The following is an 18,582-nucleotide window of genomic DNA, read 5'->3' on the forward strand; positions in this document are numbered from 1 at the left end:
TAGATTGACTGGCAATAGAACTGGTTCTTTAATTAAACAATGTTCTGACAGCTATTAAAATATGCCTATTCACTTTGAAACTCCGTTTGTTTGGACAAGAAAAACAAAATCTAATAAAATAAATATCAAAAATAACAACCAACAGAAATAAATAAAAGTGATACCTCTAAAATTTAATAGACAAGCTGTGTCTCACTGACAACACAGTGCTGTAGCACTTTAAAGCCCTGCATTTAATAATTGGCCAAACTTCTTGTCCAGTAAGTCAACTTTATCCTATATATGAAAGTAAACTGACAAGACGTCATAATCAAGCCATGGCAACATTCCCACTAACAGTTTCACCTCGTTAAAAGAGTTTCTGATTCCTGCCGCCATCTCCGCCTCCCAAACACTCAGAGCCGTTTAGAGGGGGGCGGGCAGTGTTGCCAGATCTCGCGACAGAAACAAGCAACCAGCTCTATGAAAAGAAGCCCAACTGGCAACCCACAACACTGTAAACCTGAAGCCGCTTTTGAACAGTGTAGCTCTATAGTAGTATAGCTCACTTCTTTGTTTTGTCTAATTGTGTTTTGGAGCAGTAAATCCCATTGTTCTTAGCCTCATAGAAGAGAAGGGTGCACAGTTTTTTGTGTGTGCTTCTCTGCATCAGCATGTTGAACTAAATCAGCATGGTGAGCACATATTTCACACTTGCAAAATCTGGGGAATGCCTTTGGTACGTCTCCCATTAGGACCGCAGCTACTTTCAGAGGTGTATGCGGACACAATTTATTTTTTTTGGGGGGGGGGCGACAGCAGGAGGGGAGGTGAAGGAGCACAGGGGGTGCCTAATCAGCGCCGTTCCTCTGTTACTGATCATTTCATACGCACAGCTGTTAAATGCAGAAAATGCCGACTAGAGAAATAATTTCGTCTCATCGTTTTGGCGCAGCCCTCTTGTGCGGCGTCCTTATGCATTGCATATAGTGCATACCCACTTTTAGCGCCACTGTCCCCCATCTGAGCTCGGATCCATTCTGTAAGTGCGCTGTCCTTCTCCAACTCTTTATTATATTTTTTTTCTACATTTTCCCCGCTTACTGGAGCTCATTCTTGCGCTGCCTCCTCACTCTGGGCTGTTATGCGTGTTTGGGTGTGCGCCCGGTCAACTTGTGCAGGACCGATAAACAGGAAACGGGGGCTTGGAAGGGACAAACTACCTGCCACTCGTCTTTTGCTTTATTATAGGGCGCCGAGAGATAATCAATGAGTTTCACTCGGAAAGAAAGTCAAGCCCAAATAAGCAACTCCACGTTCAAAAATAAGGCCAAAAAACCGCAACCCGCGACTCGCGAGATTTGCAAGCGACTTTAGAAAAAAACAAGCCCAAAGTCGCTTATAATACGCGGACTTGGCAACACTGGGGGCGGGGGGAGTGCAGTCATGACGCTATGTTGCGCCTTCAAAATAAAAGCACGCGCGTTAAAGATTTCAAAATCAAGTATTTTTCTCCTCCGCGGTGTAATTTTTGGGTGGGACAAGTACGCCTGTCTCCAATATTGGGGGGGGTGGCCTACGCCTATGGTTGCAGACATAGACTGTATATAAATGTTGGTCACTGTCATTGCTGACCCATTAGACTCCACATTCTGAAGCCTGAGTGCAACTATTTTGGTTGCCTCTCTATTTGTTTTTGCATCCAGAGCTGTATTCATAAACTGTGCAGGTGAACTGCACAGTCACATGTACCTGCTAATTAGTGCTAAGAAAGTTATCTAAAGTTTGCCATTGTGTGGTGCTTATTGATTATTCTGGCATACGGTGGGCTTTCCAACCTAGAGAGTTGTTCTGGCAAGTTGACCCCAAACCATGGTATTTGTAAAGATGCACAAAAGGATGTGAGGTTTACAAGTAGGTGATGAGATCAGTGGGTCTGGCGTGTAATAATGAGGTTAGGATGCAGATTAAAACATACAGGCCTAAAAGCTAAGGGCCAAAAGTCAGGGTTTTGTACCAGACTTGAATGCTGTTTGGGCATTTTATCACGGGACTCCACAGGGACTGACTCCCTTTTAGAATCAGCCTCAAGTGGCCATTACAGGAAGTGCAGTTCTTGGCACTAAGATATTGGGTTCATTTTTTGGTTGACGCTTGGTAGCAACGTGGGGCCTCAGTGAATCAAGCTTGTTCCGGCACATCTGTCAACACTTCATCAGATTAAAAAGTTGGAGCCAGGTCACCGCCCTGGATTCTTTGTAGCTTTGTTGAAATCCTTCCAAGCAATTTTTGAGGTGTGGCTATTGCCGATTCGTGCAGTTTACAGCCAGTCCTGTCGCCAGATCTCAGTCTTAAGGGGGGGCTTATGAAATTCAATGGGGGGGCACCACTATTATTAGCTTGATTAGTGATCTGGCTTGGGTGGGTGGGCCAGGGTGGGCCCAAGTGTATCAGTGGGCGGGCACGGCCCCCTAGGGCCCGCCCATGTCGACGGGTCTGTTTACAGCTGAGGCTCGCTGGGCATGCAACAGTATCAGGGTGGATAGTTTGTGTCAAAGTGGCTTCCACAGAAATGCCAGGAATGGAGCTTTCTCAGTTGATGGTTGCACTGCAGCATTAATACTGTTCATGCCACCTTTTGGTGGTTTTAATTGCAAACTGAGCAGATTGAGTTAAGGCTTGCTTTGTTGGAGCTGAAAGGTTTCACTAATGTCAATCTGATCTTGCCAGAAAAAGAAAGCCCCACAGATTTGTGTCTGAGTGCCGCAAATGTATTCCTTCCTGTGTGGGGTATGGTTTCACTCTGTGTGTGTGTGAGAGTTAACGTTAAAGATGTCATGTCATTTTTTTGCACCGCTCCCTATTGTTTTGTATCTTCACTTTTTAAATATGCAGTTAAACGATGACATATTCAGAAAGGTTTTCTTAGAGACTTGACATACTGACACACTCCAACCGTGATTGATGTTTCATTTCTGAGAATGTCATAACCTGATGGTGAAGTTGAAAACTCTAATTTTTTATGTCTACAATGAGCAGAGTTCCAGTCCAAGTTAAGCTGACTTTATTTAAAATTAAACTGGTACCTCAGTGCAACCACAGACCTTCTTTTAGCACTCACCATTGAGAGAGAGCACAGTTTTAAATAGATCATCAAAGTTTAATTAGCCAGCTTGAAAACTGGACTGGCAATAAAGGACACTGCACTTGTTCAGCTGAGAAGAAGAGTACCAGAGGGGAGGCTTTAACTGTGCAGCGTGTTATTACAATAATATTGTACTGATGAGTCATTTTTGGAGTCATCACAGCTTTTCCTTGGAGCCAGTAAGAGTGATTAAAATCTAAAGTGTGATTCAAGCCACCGATCACTCTGCAGCATGTAAACACTGGATGAGAGGTGTGTTTGGCAGTATAAACATCACATCCCTACTTGTACTGACTCGTCTCACCAAACGTGTCTTATTATTTCTTATTGTGTTTGATTCTCGTATCACATCTTGGGGTTGTGGAAGGTGCGACCTGCAAACTGCTCACTCACTTTTATTAATAATGAAGGCGGTAATGAGGAAGCTCACAGAACGTCTGTGCTAATCAGAGCCGTATATTGCTGTGTTAACACCTTTGATGCAGGAAGTTTTTCTAAGCAGCTTACATAATCTTCCTTTTATTAAATGTTCAAAAGAAGAATGCACATTATTCCTGTGATGCATTCCTGGCTTCAGGCTTTGCAGTTTCACCTTAAAAAAATATGCCCATAAACACAACAATATGCAAACTAAGGAGCGCTAGTTTGAATCTGCTCAACAAGTTCATTATTCTGTTTTTGGGGGTGCTAAATCTTGGTTGAAACTGATCCCAATAAGAAGTCGCTGAAGATGCTAAGATTTTCATTGGCAGTGACCACAGTGGAGCACGATGAGTCTATCAGAGAGGAAGAGCTCAGGCTGAGCGGTTTGGTGACAAAGTTAGAGAAGCAGAGGAGGGATAGTGGATACTGGGCAGAGGATGTTGAAGATGGAGCTGCAAGGCAGGAGGAAAAGAAGAAGACTGCAAAGAAAGTTCATGGATGCAGTGAAGGAAGATATGCAGAGGGTTGGTGTAACAGAGGAGGAGGATGCTAGGGTGAGATGGAGGCAGGTGATCTGCTTTGGCACCTCATGAAGCGGGGATATGGACCTTTAAGTGATTTAAAGTGACTGGTTCCGTTTATCTGTCAACTCGTGTAATTTCTGTGTTTCTAATTATTTCTATTGGACGACCTCGTGTCACATGGCCGGTTAGCTCAGTTGGTTAGAGCGTGGTGCTAATAACGCCAAGGTCGCGGGTTCGATCCCCGTACGGGCCACTGTACAGTTTTTCTTTCTTTTTTTTGTTTCCCCTTGCTCTCTTGTCCTCTCGTCAGGGTCTTTCTGACCACAAAAACCTTTTTTTCCAACCATCTTTTCATTTTTTCCCGCTTATCCGGTTCAGGGTCGCGGGGTGGGGACTGGAACCTGTCTCATTACAGAGATGCTAACTAACGTTAGCTAACATAGGGTGACTTGGTTAGCAATAGCAAAGGCATGAGCTGTACAGCTCTCAGTAAGGACAATTCAGGAGAAACAGAAAACACGGACCGTCAGTTCCCACTTCTATAGGTATATGAGCGGAACAATCAGGGTTCACCGCAGCGGTGGTTCCATGGTGTAATGGTTAGCACTCTGGACTCTGAATCCAGCGATCCGAGTTCAAATCTCGGTGGAACCTGAGTTTTTTTTCTTCCCCGCTCTGAGCCTTTACTGTATGAACATTATCTGATCTGACTTCCATCGACAACACCCCCCAACCCCCACAGAGAAGAACCTAACAGCAGCCTACATTCTCAATTATATTTGTCATTCGTAAACCACTTAAGATGTACCCAGAAACACTGTAAAATAAAAAAAAAAACTTTTTAATTGGATTTAAAATTGACATAACAAACAAAACGTAAATATAAAAGTCTGCTCATCAACTCCACTGAGAATAAACAACAATGTTTTGTTTCTGTGCTGCAGTCTCGTTTAAATCCAGGTCAGTTTCTCATGAAGGGAAGAGATCCGGTCTGCAGTGAAGCCTTCGCTCACTTTTTCTGCCTTTTCTTGGATGTTGCTGCCCCCTTCTGGTGAGACTTGGAGCCTGTGTTTCTGAGAGCGGAAATAAATGAATTAAACATCAACCCCAACACCGTCTGCACACCCCCTCCTCTGTTAAAAATATAACAGCTGCACTTACTTATTTTTTTCTGGCTTCTCTGGATTAAGTATGACCACTTCCTCCTCTTCACTGTCTGATATCTCAACCACATCTGCTGTAAGAGAATAAAGTCCCAGTTCAAGCACGTAATTCTTTTCCTCTAATCAGCACACATGACTTTTACATTAAACTAACAAAATAAATAACCACCTCCCCCCTCCTCCATCTTTGTCACTTTTTCCACCCGTGCGTCGACACTGTCGTCATTTCTGTCCTCTTCATCATCACTATCGTCATCCTCCTCCAGTCCCCAGCTGTTCTGCAGCCCCTGTCCCACCTGTCCAATACCAGGGACTGGCACCACTGGGGATGGCACCCTGGCACGTGTGGTTAAGGAGACTAAGACAAAATAAATCAAATATATTTTATTTCTTATCTTTGACTGTAAATAAAAGCCAGATGAAGCCATATGACATCATCTAAAGCCTTGTCAATGACAAGATAGCCGCTAAAGCTTACATATTTTACTGTAAATTGGACCATAATTTTAAAATGAATTTCACGTTGTTGTGAAGAAGACATAAAACTAACGTTTAAGATCATAAACTCATCACTAAGGTGTTCAAAGAAGTAATAAATCCAGTGAGAAATAGGTTTTCTCATTAACATGTATGCAGTTGGCTTTTGGGGGGCAACCAGAGCTGTCGCCTCCTGCTGGCCATTTGAGAGAATACTATGAAAGATGGTTATAACACCGTGTCCCATTATTAATACACAATTCAAGCCCGTAGTTCAGTTCAGGATACGTCTGAGGTGCAGCTTCGGCCTTCTGGATGATGTCATTCGCTGTTTCTGTCACATCTGTCATCTCAACCGGAGTCTCGTCCTTTTTCAGAGCCGTGATTCGCTCCTGTGGCACGGACTCTGCAAAACCACACCTCCCCCCGGCCTTCCTGTAATATTTAAATTGCATCATTTTTTTATTATTTGGCTTCTAAAACGGTTCTAGATTAAAACTGAAGTTTGGTACTGGGACTACGTCGCTGCTCACCTGGCCGTCTTGTCGTTCAGCAGGGCTTCATTGATGAGCTCCGTGATTTCGGACACTTTGACGGCGGCTATCTTACTGCATCTCATCACCTTCACCACACAGACATATAAAAAAGTTGACTACAGTATTTGCTTAGAACGAGATCATTACTCCGATTAAAAAAAGTGTTGTTTTGAACTGTTATTTCTTGGAAATGTTTAAGGATGCACCAACGTATCAGCCAAGCTATCCGCTGCTATTACAGTCAGAAGCAGAAGTGTAGAACTGCATGAAGAGAACATCGCTACAACTGCTCACTGTCAGAGGGGTGAATTGATTTAATCACCTTCTGGCAGACTGAGAACAAAAATCTGCAGCCTGTTTAAAAAAAAGCTGAAGATTAGAAGACAGTCGCTCTGACAGCTGGATGATTTTAATTAAACCTAATATGACTGCAGGTTCTGCCGTGACTCTTACAGTTCCCCGACCTAAACATCACAGAACACCTGCAGAGAGAGCTCAGCAGGGAGTGCAGGCAGCAAGAAGTGAAGGACTCTCTGATGCTGCAAGATTTTGACCGAAGCGCTCACCTGCTCCTTAAGCAGCATGATGCCTCCGCTGGACTGGATGGAGCAGATCTCTCTGTGCTTGTTCATGGCGATCATCAGCAGGCCATCCATCACTCGCTCCTCCCGCTCGCACGGGTCCACCAGCAGGTACGTTCTGCAGAGACGGAATGAGGAATGATAACATCATACAAGTGGTGACCTGCAGGTAGAAATCAATGATGCGATCATAAAGGGATGGACATGGTGAGCAACAATACGCGGGCAGGCTGATGGGAGCTGCACCTTCATGGGGTTTGTTCTGCTGGTGTTGAAAAACAGTAACCTTACCCTAGCTGGAAGAAGGCGAAGCTGACACTGATGGGCATGTGGTAGATACTGAGAGGAATGGGGTCTCTCTCCTCTGGACTGTACTGAGGACAGAAATGAAAAAAATTACAGCCAGCATAAAGCAGAAAACAAAGCTGCGTTCTCATGAAAACAATTACAGCACCAGTTTTCTCCCAGGAGGTCCAGAGAAGCAGAGACACCACCTGCCGCGGTCGCTGCTGACTCACCACTGTGACTTCCTGTCCCTGGATGCTGACGTCAGGGCGTCTGAAGTGGCACAGAGCGGTGATGGCGGCGATGCTGGCGGCATCCATCAGGTTTCCGTCATTATTCAGCGTGTGAACGTCTACCCTGATCTGCCACACCTAAAAACCCACACACAGGCATCACCATCATCATCATCATTACAGTGGATGAGGCTCCTCTCTGCCTGTCTTATGCACAGGTGTGTGCGAGTGTGTGTGTGTGTGTGTGCGTGCATTACCTTTTCTCCAGACATCACACACAGAGACTCCGTATCGATGCACTTGGAGTTCCTCAGGCATCTCTCCAGCTGTCTGTTTAGCTTCACTGACAGCTCAGACTGTCTGGAGACAAAGAAAACCCCACAGATGATTTACACTCTCTGCACGAGCAGTCTGTCTAAATGTACCAGACAGTCTCAGAGGACCGCTTTTACCTGGGAGCCTCTGGTCATTTGGAATATTTGCAGGGATGGGCTATGATCTTGTGCTAATCTGCCATGCCCAGACTAGGGTTTAATCCCGGGATCCGGGATTCCCGGGAAATGCGATCAGAACCATTTCCCGTTTCCCGGGAAACGTCAAGACGGGAAACCGGGAAAAAAGTCGCGCGAAAGAAAAGAAAACAAAAGAAAAGAAAAGAAAAGAAAAGAAAAGAAAAGAAAAGAAAAGAAAAGAAAAGAAAGCTTCAGAATGTTAAATTTAAGGAAATATTGAGAGAAGGGTTCGTTTAATGTGAAAAGCATTGCTCTTCATTTCAGCACGTTCAGCCTCCGTTTAAGGCTTCAGCCTTCATCTCAAGCGTTTTAATAGAGGTATTACACAGTTGTACTTTTTTCCTCTTTAATTTGTTGAAGGTATTTTGTATTATATAATTTTATATTATTATATATTGTTATATTGCATTATATAGCCAATAAAATATGCCTGCCCTGAACAATAAAGAAATATCTGTTTAACTTCGAGTGTTTCTTTTCCTCGTTTGCAGCCGCTTACTAACAATCATGAATTAGGATACGGGCCTAATGTGTGAAGAAATTATCATGAAATAGATTGCTTTAACATATTTCGCTTTTAAAATGGAGTTGAGTAAAATGTATATTTTTTAGGCTATAAGGATCAGCCAGTTTTTCAAAAGACGATTCACAACGAACCTACTTTAACCCTCAGACACGGTGTTATAAATGACCAAGTCGTAGTGTGTTACTCAAGGCCCTGTGTTATGTCATATTATAGTGTAGTAGGTAGTTAACTTTTCAATGACTATTACAGCGTTCCACTGGTGGAACGGTGTGCACGACAGCGCCAGTAGCTGAGCCTTTATCAATGCTGTGTGGAGATGAACCGTATTGTTTTGCACCAGCAGTTGTAAAATATCTTGGTATAATTCCACGAACAATGCAGGAATAATTATATTTGTTAAGGGAGTGTTGAGAAACGATACAACACCGCATAGCTCGAGCACTCGAATGCAGAGATGTAGGTTTTATTGCATTAATCAAGCCGACGTTGCCCCCTACTGGGCATAACAGGACATAGCTGGAAAGCTACCTCTACAATATCAAAATAGGTTAAGCCCGACACAGGCTACAGAAGGCCTAATTAAAATGTAAAAAAAAACAAAAAACTTTTCCCGGGATTCCCGGGAAATGGCTCGTCTTTTCCCGGGATTTGATTCATGTCATTTTCGGGAAAAATATTAAACTCTAGCCCAGACTTAGTAAAGAATATGTTTTTCCATTGCAAACTACCAACTAGAAGCCATCCAGGAGCCATCCAGATCAACCCCCAAACCACCTCCGCTGGTTCTTTTTGATGTGGAGGAGCGTCTCTGCTCTGAGCTCCCCCTGAATAACTGAGCTCCTCTATGGCTGAGCCCAGACTGCCTTTGGAGGAAGCTCATTTCTGCTGCTCGTGTCCACAATCTTATCCATTTGGTCACTACTCGCAGCTCGTAGGAACAGCTTTCTCTTCACCCAGACACAAGTGCCATCAGTCCCTCTATCAGTCTCTCATCCACTCATCCCCAACCCAGAGTGGGCACTCCACCCATTTCCTACGGAGAACTGTGGCCTCAGAACATGGAAGCCCATTATTAACAATAACAGCCGATGACCAAAATACTTTTCAATCAGTATATCCCATCACATTGAGAGCAATGTCTGGAGATGTCCCTCCACTCCATCAAAACAACTTCATCCTTGTTCCTTTATGTTCCAGTGGGAAAAATAGGAATAAGCAGAATTCAAAGAGTGATTTTAGTCCTCACCTTCCCTGCTCAAATGCTGGTGAGGCCATCGGGGACAGCTCGATGTTGAAGAACATGATTCCTTCATTCGGTCGGTTTTCTTTGGGAGCCACCAGCTCACATGACACCTGAGCCATGACCCTGTGGGGAGCAGCACAGTGCAAACAGAGGTCAGCTTCCGTGGGTGCTTTGCATGGGGCGTGCTCAGTGTGAGAGATGATAAAAACACGTGACTGCAGCTTCACCTGGTTTGTCCCAGATCCACAAAGCAGCACCCATAGTCGGTCCCAAAGCTGATCTTAATCTTCCTGTAGTCATAGGTCTGCCGCCCATCCAGCCGCTGCAGGAAGAGAGCAGAAACAGGACACATGAGTGTGGAGGGAAGCCTCCCGCATGAAACGGCACTTTTATACTGCAAGCATGCTGTGGTAAAGGGCTCTGACTGAGGTAAATCAACACACACACACACACACACACACACACACACACACACACACACACACACACACACACACACACACACACACACACACACACCTTTTTATCTTCGATGGCTTTCAGCAGGAAGTCCCGCTCGCAGTTGGACAGCGGTGTGTCCTTCATTCTGTTTTTAATCCACTGATCTGATTCACTGTTCCAACAGGCATGCGGTAGCCATCGATGTTTTTTGAACTATAACCCGGAAGTGCAGAAGACACGCCGTAGTAAGAGCAGCTGTAATAGTTTTTTTTTTTAAATAACTGGCTAACCTCAAATTATTATTATTATTAATTATTTTTATCACACGCCTTATAATTCATTTAGAATCTTGTGCTGCATGTAATTATTTTGATAGTTTAGGCGTAGGATTTATTTACAGTGGTCTTTTATTTTGGAATTCCAGCGCGGTACGACGATGTGATGCGTTTATAACATATTGAAAGCTCGTAATTTATAACACTCTTAGGCATGCGCTACTTTTTAGTATTTTGGCGGAAGCTGGAAATTTTGGAAAACACATACAAAAAACTGAACAAAATTGGTCTAGTTTGAGGTTTCTCTATTCTGGAAATGTTGTTTACCTTCTTATCTTCTTCGCCATCTTCTTCTTTCGGCTGTTCCCTTTTGGGGTTGCCACAGCGGATCATCCGCCTCCATCTCACCCTGTCCCACCAACCTCCTCCTCTGTCACACCCTCTGCATGTGTTCCTTCACTGCATCCATGAACTTTCTTTGTGGTCTTCTTCTTTTCCTTCTGCCTGGCAGCTCCATCTTCAACATCCTTTGTCCAATATATCCACTATCCCTCTGCACATGTCCAAACCACCTCAGCCTTGCTTTGTCTCCAAACCTGAGCTGTCCTCAACCTGAGCTGTCCCTCTGATATACTCATTTCTATTCCTGTCCATCTTGGTCATTTCCAGTGAAGATCTTAGCATCTTCAGTTCTGCTACCTCCACATCCTGCTCAGCCTTGTGTCTTTTTGTCAGTGCCACCATCTCCAAACCTCGCATCACAGCAGGTTTTAATGTTTTGACTGCGGACAAAGATGGATGGATGGATGATGGATGGATGGATGGATGGAAGGATGATGGATGATGGATGGATAGATGGATGGATGGATGATGGATGGATGAATGGATGGAAGGATGGAAGGATGGATGGATGGATGATGGATGATGGATGGATGGATGATGGATGGATGGATGATGGATGGATGAATGGATGGATGGATGGCATAAATAAAGCTTAGCTCTTTTAATTTCTGCGGCATGTGAAGGCACCATTTACGCTTCCAACAAGCCCATGTGCGCATGCTCAGTCTCAGGAGGGACCTCAGCGGCGCACCGTTATTCGGGCCGAGCTGTCATCCGCGGTCCATCCCCTCCAGCCGATAACCGCGCTCTAATCGACTGGATCCCAGCGATATTCAGAGCGGGCTCACCCCACATAACGCTTCCTCTGTTTTTGTGCGGAGAAGCGGTCTTCATCGAAGGAGTTTCCCCCCTTTTCCTCCGCAGTTACCAGAAGGCGCAAAGGTTTGTTTGTGTGCGCTCATTCAATCTCTCCATCCTCCCTGTGCGACATCACTGCTAATGCAGCCAGCTAACCGTTGTTATTCATTCATTACTGCAGACGAAGAAGGTGATTTTCGGTGACTATTTCCTTGAAAAGTGATTATTCCCAGATTGTAATTTAAACGCCAGTGTGTGTGTGTTTAATTAGCGGCTCCGTGTGTGAGCCGTTGGTTTATGACTAGCGGAGCTTATCTGGTGCTAACGTCTGTGCTCGGCGCGCTAACGGCAGCTAGCCGAGCAGCTCCTGCAGCCAGAGCCGTGCATCTGAGGGAGCTCGGACACGGTGGCAGCCATGTTAGCGCCAGTGACCTTTATTTTTTAGTTGTTATTTTTTGCCCCTGTATTCCTGCTGTGTTAATTTTCTCCCAGGCGGTGATTGTAAACGGAGTAGGGTCCTGTTGGCGCTGTTTGAGCGTCACTCAGATGATGATAACGGATGTATTCCCTGCACACTTTAGGCTGGAGCCGCGCAGGAGGAGGACTGCACATTGAGATGACTGTGGTGTAAATGAGTTGGAGAGCTAGGTTATGATGATGACAGGGACTGCTGCTGATTAGTAGACTGTCCACTAATAAATGCATTCACCAAAGGGGGGAGTTACCTAGATAACTGATGGGCTGACACCAGGAGAGATGTGGTCCAGATCTCCTTGCAGGTTATTAGAGCTCCACATTTTTGTACATTAAGCATGCGGGTCAAGCTGGGACACCTGTTTAATGAAATAGTCTAAAGCCCAAAAATAAGAGATGTTGCTCCTTGGTCTGAAAAATGAAGCCAATGTGGGAGTGCCTTACACCTAGGGATGCTCCAATCCAGCTTTTCCCAGTTCTGAAATAAATAGCTTCCCATATCTTTGGATATGTGCCGATTTAATGCCAGTATTCGATTAAGATGTATTCCTCGCTGTGAGGAAGAAACTGGGAATCATTCTGAAGGCAACATAAGGCTCAACTTAACACTGATTTACTAACTTTTTAAAAATAAAATCAGACCAATTAATACATCCAAGAATACAAATGTACTCACTTGGTATCAAATTGGAAAGTAATGAATGACAGCAGTCCCGAGGTAAACGTGTTAAATAATTGTATAAATGTATTGGCAGTGCTAATTTCTCCTTTTACTGCTCCTCACACACGACACGTGGCGCTGACCTGAGACATTTGAAGTGAAATAAGTCGATGCGGTATAAAATGTACAATAAAGGTTTCCCACCAAGCGTCAAACCAAACCAACATCCTTTTCTAGCTTCTACCTAATATAATGTCTCTCACTCATCCACACACACACAGCAAAGTAGAACTGAAATGAGGAGATGGGCCCTTTGTCACCAATATTGCATCCAGCTTTTTGAGTGTGGATCAGACTCATATCCAGTCCAAAGATCCTATTTGGTGCATCGCTGTTCAGTTAAGTTGAATTCTGGTTATATAGCAGCAGTTCACAACAACAGTCACTTTGTATTGTAAGGTAAAGACTCAACAGTATTAGACCTCAGTGATCTGATGATCCCCTACGAGCAAACATTGGGCGACGGTGGGAAGGAAGAACTTCCTTTTAACAGGAAGTGACCTCAGGCAGCGGGAGGGGCAGATATCTGCCGTGAGAGTGGGAGAGTGATGACCGAAACCTGCATTCTTTTTAATGGTCAGCAGAGGGCGACTCCTGTGGTGGCCTCAGTAAGCACTCTCCTGATGATTTCATGGGCTAAATTGCTAGTTTCAGGTCATACTAAAAAGAACATTAAATCATTTTTAGTGAGAAAGGTGAATTGCTCATTGATTAACAACTTTTCAGTCACAAGTCAAACTGCCAAAACAAAATTGGAAAAAAATCTTTTTACCTTAGGCCTGAGGTATAAAGTCCTTTATTCTGCTACATTCCCAGTTCACTGGTTACCTGAACACACTTTAAACCTCACAGATTTCACCAGACTAGCATCCTCCGACCAGGCGTTAACGTCTCCACGTAGCTGCCACAGTACAGGAAGATGAAACCACAATAAAACCCCATCACACTTCCCTAATTTGTCTTTTCTGTCAGTTTCCTGCTTTAAATGTTGCGATTGCTCACAAACTGTTGCTTCCTTTCAGTCCAAAGATGCAGACAAATGAGCAGCAGCACAATCCTTTTAAAGATAAGAGAGCTTTTCCACCGTGCTGCTCTTTCATCATCTCTCCCTCGTGTTGATCAGAGTCCTTTTGATCCTCCTGCACTCTGTTGTTAGTAAACAGAACAACACCAGTTTGGGAATTAAAGTTAATTAGGAATTGAGGGAAAGCATGCCGCTGCGCTGTCTCCAGTCATGCTTTTTATTTCCTGCTGCTCCACAACGAGCATGAGCAGGTGTGGGCCGATCAATGGGAGGTTATTGAAGCTGATGTTTGGCGTGCTAAATCTCCACCGTTTAGGCTTCAAATGTGCATTGATTCTGTGCATGCACTGCAAAAATCAGAAGGATATTTAGTGATGTGTGGTGAAGCAGGGGTGTTGCACCTAAGGAGTGTTTCAGCTGGTGGGAAAACACTGCAGATTTAACTGTTATTTTCAGGGCCCTGGTCTTATAGGACTGTGTACTAATGTAACCTCCATATCTTTGGCTTTTTCTCTCTAACCCTCACCCACTTGTCTCCCCACTGTTTTACACGCTTGTGTCCTCTATTTTTATCCCTGGCACGGCACACACACTCCCCGTTGTTCTCCATAAATAAACTCTATCTCGCTCACACCTCTCTTTCTCCCTTCCCCCCTCCCATGCCCTTTTTTTTTTTTACTCTTCCGCTAACACCACGCTCATCCCTTATCGCTCCTCAAACCCTCCTGCTACAGATGAAGTTGGAAAAATGCTGGACGTGGCGCCTGCTGCTGCTTCTGTCCGCCCTGGCTGTGGCAGCTGTGGCGGCCCACGAGGAGCAGTCGGACGCTGACGTTTCGGATGTTGTCATTGACGACGATGATGATGGCGATATGGGTTTAGATGAGGAGGAGTTAAAAGTCCTGATGGCAGAGGATGAGAAAGAGCAGGTTAAGGAGACGCACAGCAAGGGCACAGCCAGTGAGAAGGAAACTGATGCCAATGTCTCCTTCCAGGTCAGGACTCGTAAAATGTATTCAATTAGAAGATTTACTCGAGCACTGCAGAGCCTCTTATTGTGTCTTTTATTATATGACCAGGTAACATATAAGACTCCTGTTCCCACTGGAGATGTGTACTTTGCAGAAACATTTGATGATGGATCACTGGACAGGTATTGCTTGACATGTTAACCTCCAAAATACAGCCGAAATATATTATGAGCCCCCAGTGGGATTTAGTGGCTCAAAAAGTGTATTTGTGTGTGTGTGTGTGTGTGTGACGTGTTTCCTGATGTTGATCTTCACAGATGGCAGCTGTCAAAAACGGTAAAGGAGGACGCAGATGGGGACATTGCCAAATATGACGGTTTGTTCCTCACATCACACGCATGCATGATTCCAGGGCTTGAAGGGTCTTCAAACTGATTGGATTATAAAGTTGCGTTACATCCAGGCGCTCTTTTAAAAGTGTTAATGTAAACGTGGCCTAAGAAACGCGCCTTTTAGTGAGGACCACTGCATCTTGCACAAGTGCTCAAATTGGAAACTTTGGGTGTGAAGTTCATTTAGTTTCTGGGAAGCCTGCTTTCTTTCTAATGGCCAACAGGGGGCGACTCCAGTGGTTGCAAAAAGACTTGTATGAGAAAACGTCCCTTAGCTCCTGTGACCTCAGTAAACACTTTCCTCATAACTTTTTTTTGGTGTCAATCAGTACTTTTTAAGTTTTATTAAATACTGCATGAGTTCATTTTATAAATTATGGTCCCCATTACAGGACAGGACCGTATGATCATTGGGTAGCAGCTTGAGTTCTAACCAATGGGAGCCCTGCATTTGAATAAGATATTTATAACAGTCGGCCTAGTTTTTATAGTACTAACACTTTACTTGGCAGCATGCCTCAGCCAGCAACTGTGTGATTTTTTTTTTTTTTTTTTTTTTTTCTTTCAAGTTCAACCATGCAGAGTGAGTGTAACCATGCATCCCAAAAATTTAGGCTGTTATGAAAAATGTTACCATGTAACCCACAGAGCTGAAAGCTGGGACAATAAAAATCAAAGCAGACTTGTTGAGGAGAAAGAATCGTCCGTATAATAAGTGTTATATTTTGTATGTGACCGTCCATCCTCTCCGGCTGCAGGGAAGTGGGCTGTGGAGCAGCTGAAGGAGAACAAGGTTCCAGGAGACCAGGGCCTGGTGCTCAAATCCCGGGCCAAACACCACGCCATCTCTGCAATGCTGGACAAACCCTTTGTTTTCAAGGATGAGCCTCTGGTCATTCAGTAAGTTCACACTTTGTCCCTCGTCGTGTAGAGAAGTAACAACCTGGACTTGTAAACAGTTTTGTCATGTTGCATTGTAGGTATGAGGTGAATTTCCAGGATGGCATCGACTGTGGTGGCGCGTACATCAAACTGCTTTCAGACACTGGCGGCCTCAGCCTGGTTTGTATACATGTTGTAGATTCTGCCTTACTCAGTGAAACCTTCAGATCACTGCTGTAGTCTCATCTTTGGTAGAAGTGGGTGAAATTTGTCCAAATACACTAAATGTTGACTCATTTTTTTTCCCTCATTCTGTACTACAGGAGCAGTTCCATGACCGTACACCCTACACCATCATGTTTGGACCGGACAAATGTGGCGAGGACTACAAGCTGCACTTCATCTTCCGCCACAAGAATCCCCTGAACGAAGACGTGGAGGAGAAGCACGCAAAGAGATCAAGTAATTCTACACCGACAAGAAGACTCACCTCTACACACTGGGTACGCAGCCAGCTGAAAGAGAATCAGCACTCAGGGTGTTTGCTTTCTAGCATCATCTGATTTTATAGTAAGACTCAAATTTCATTGGACGACATTAAAGTTGACTGTGCTCCTACTTTCCTCGTTGCCGTCTGTTGTCAGTCTTAAACCCGGACAACAGCTACGAGATGTTCATCGACCAGTCGAGCGTGAGCCGCGGCAGCCTGTTGGAGGACGTGGTGCCTCCGGTCAACCCGCCCAAAGAAATAGATGACCCAAAAGACTCCAAGCCAGACGACTGGGACGAGAGAGCCAAGATTCCTGATCCCGAGGCTGTGAAGCCTGATGACTGGTGACTATAGCCTTCCATACTAGCATGCAGAGTGACACGCAAATTGTTCACTCTTTTTCTCTCACACTTTATAGCTTAGATATTAAAGGAAAAACTCAAAATGTAAAGGCATAAAAACAAATCATAAATCCTGATGTGTGTGTGACCAAGGGATGAGGATGCGCCTGCAAAGATCGAGGACCCTGACGCGGTGAAGCCGGAGGGCTGGTTGGATGACGAGCCCGAGTTTGTCCCAGACCCTAATGCAGAGAAACCAGAAGACTGGTAAAGAAACCCATTCAGACTAGACTTACACTCGTGTGAACTGAAATGGTTCAGGATGACAGCTTGTCGCTGTGTGTCCTCAGGGACGAGGAGATGGATGGAGAATGGGAGGCCCCGCAGATCCCTAACCCAGCCTGTGAGACGGCGCCTGGCTGTGGGGAGTGGAAGCGGCCCACGATCAACAACCCTCAGTACAAGGGCAAGTGGAAAGCCCCTCTGGTGGACAATCCTAACTATCAGGTAACGTCTGACTGATTTTTAGCATTTTTGTTCTGTTGTTTTAGTCATACTGTCACCAAGTGCTCACAGGGAGTCCTCTGAGTGTTGGTGAGTGTCTTGTGTGTTGACTTTACCTTTCAATATAAAGTGCCTTAAGGTGACTGTTGTGATTTGGTGCTGTATAAATAAAATTGAATTGAAAAGCTTCAGTTTATGTCCATCAAGTTGCCCCTCCACTGGTCTTAAGTGCTTTAATTTTTATATAGTTTTTATTTATTCATTTTTGTCCTTAGATAAAAGCTAAAACCATGACGTTAGCTAATGCATATTATTATTACCTTATCAGCCATCAGCCTTCATATTTGTATCTGTGAGTCCTTTGCTTCTGACTGCGCCCTCCGCGTTCTGTGTCTGTTCCTAAGGGAGTGTGGAAGCCTCGTAAGATCCTCAACCCGGACTATTTTGAGGACCTGCAGCCGTTCAGGATGTCACCATTCAGGGCTCTGGGACTGGAGCTGTGGTCCATGACCTCAGATATCTACTTTGACAACTTCATTATCACCTCTCACAAGGAGGTGGCTGACCGCTGGGCGTCTGACAGCTGGGGGCTGAAGAAACTGGTGGCCAGCGCTAACGAGGTCAGCAGCATGTGTGCAGGGTTGCTGGGTGCATGTGATTTAGCACGGGACTGCTAAGACTCACAGGTTCTCACACTTTGCTCTTTCTCTCTGGTCCCTCCATCTCAACAGCCGGGGATTTTTGCTCAGCTGATGATGGCAGCAGAGGAGCGGCCGTGGCTTTGGGTGGTCTACATACTGACAGTAGGCCTGCCTGTAGGACTGCTCGTGCTCTTCTGCTGGCCAAAGGTACCAAGAACCTGCTAAATATTACTGTATAAGTCCGATAATGTGCACAGCTTCTTCCTGACTTTGCTGTAATGCTGTCTCCTGTTTGTGTCCCAGAAATCAGATGATGACTATGTGTACAAAAAGGTGGATCTGCCCCAGGCTGATGTGGAAGAGGAAGAAGAGGAGGAGGAGGAAGAAGAAGAGGAGGTGGCAGTAGACGAGGAAGACAAAGCAGCTGAGGCTACAGAAGCAGCACCAGCTGCAGGTGGCACACATTCAGCTTTTGGTACTTTTACTGCTGCGTCATTCTGGATCATGTTTCCACCCCTTACTGTCCTCTTTTTCTTTTTTTTTTCCTTCTAAACCAACAGAAGAAGCTGAGGAGGAGGATGCAGAAGCAGGAAGAGACA

General features: G+C 44.8%; 2 protein-coding genes and 2 non-coding genes across 5 annotated transcripts in view; 3 read left to right on the forward strand and 1 right to left on the reverse strand.

Moving 5' to 3' along the window:
* The first annotated feature begins 4,250 nt into the window (after positions 1-4,250).
* trnai-aau (transfer RNA isoleucine (anticodon AAU)) lies at positions 4,251-4,324 on the forward strand. Its single transcript has one exon. It is a non-coding gene; the product is annotated as a tRNA-Ile (tRNA).
* Positions 4,325-4,653: 329 nt separating this feature from the next.
* On the forward strand, positions 4,654-4,725 carry trnaq-cug (transfer RNA glutamine (anticodon CUG)). The gene has a single exon. It is a non-coding gene; the product is annotated as a tRNA-Gln (tRNA).
* Positions 4,726-4,891: 166 nt separating this feature from the next.
* Positions 4,892-10,273, reverse strand: LOC115785511 (exosome complex component RRP45-like). 2 transcript variants are annotated; one of them, XM_030737221.1, is made up of 12 exons: positions 10,147-10,273; positions 9,855-9,949; positions 9,631-9,750; positions 7,604-7,706; positions 7,347-7,484; positions 7,120-7,202; positions 6,814-6,946; positions 6,245-6,333; positions 6,000-6,146; positions 5,404-5,570; positions 5,233-5,305; positions 4,892-5,144 (listed from the first exon to the last, which is right to left on the reverse strand). In XM_030737221.1, exons 1-12 carry the CDS (start codon positions 10,210-10,212, stop codon positions 5,081-5,083), a joined length of 1,278 nt encoding a protein of 425 aa, XP_030593081.1. In that variant the 5' UTR covers positions 10,213-10,273; the 3' UTR covers positions 4,892-5,080. The 2 variants fall into 2 exon arrangements, with proteins under 2 accessions (XP_030593081.1, XP_030593073.1); XM_030737213.1 differs by having other exon boundaries at positions 5,233-5,308.
* A 1,118-nt stretch (positions 10,274-11,391) lies between these two features.
* The window catches only part of clgn (calmegin), a 22,909-nt gene continuing 15,718 nt past the window's right edge, over positions 11,392-18,582 (forward strand). The window contains 15 exon segments of the mRNA XM_030757998.1: positions 11,392-11,627; positions 14,497-14,757; positions 14,842-14,915; positions 15,051-15,109; positions 15,884-16,025; positions 16,106-16,187; positions 16,331-16,463; positions 16,466-16,510; positions 16,652-16,841; positions 16,992-17,105; positions 17,189-17,345; positions 17,747-17,962; positions 18,074-18,190; positions 18,287-18,437; positions 18,544-18,578. Of these exon segments, the coding sequence (XP_030613858.1) occupies positions 14,497-14,757; positions 14,842-14,915; positions 15,051-15,109; positions 15,884-16,025; positions 16,106-16,187; positions 16,331-16,463; positions 16,466-16,510; positions 16,652-16,841; positions 16,992-17,105; positions 17,189-17,345; positions 17,747-17,962; positions 18,074-18,190; positions 18,287-18,437; positions 18,544-18,578 (1,776 nt within the window). The 5' untranslated portion in view covers positions 11,392-11,627.

The sequence above is a fragment of the Archocentrus centrarchus genome, chromosome 1 (genome assembly GCF_007364275.1).
Source record: "Archocentrus centrarchus isolate MPI-CPG fArcCen1 chromosome 1, fArcCen1, whole genome shotgun sequence".
In the NCBI taxonomy this organism is placed as follows: domain Eukaryota; kingdom Metazoa; phylum Chordata; class Actinopteri; order Cichliformes; family Cichlidae; genus Archocentrus; species Archocentrus centrarchus.

Bases quoted from the DNA above. Each gene is read 5' to 3' on its own strand.
- LOC115785511 (XM_030737213.1), bottom strand. From the start codon at position 10,212: ATGAAGGACACACCGCTGTCCAACTGCGAGCGGGACTTCCTGCTGAAA. The intron at 9,751-9,854 runs GTGAAGCTGCAG...TGCTCCCCACAG, and splicing joins GTGGATCTGGGACAAACCAG to GGTCATGGCTCAGGTGTCAT. The intron at 7,707-9,630 runs GTGAGGACTAAA...CTTTGTCTCCAG, and splicing joins CCAGCATTTGAGCAGGGAAG to ACAGTCTGAGCTGTCAGTGA.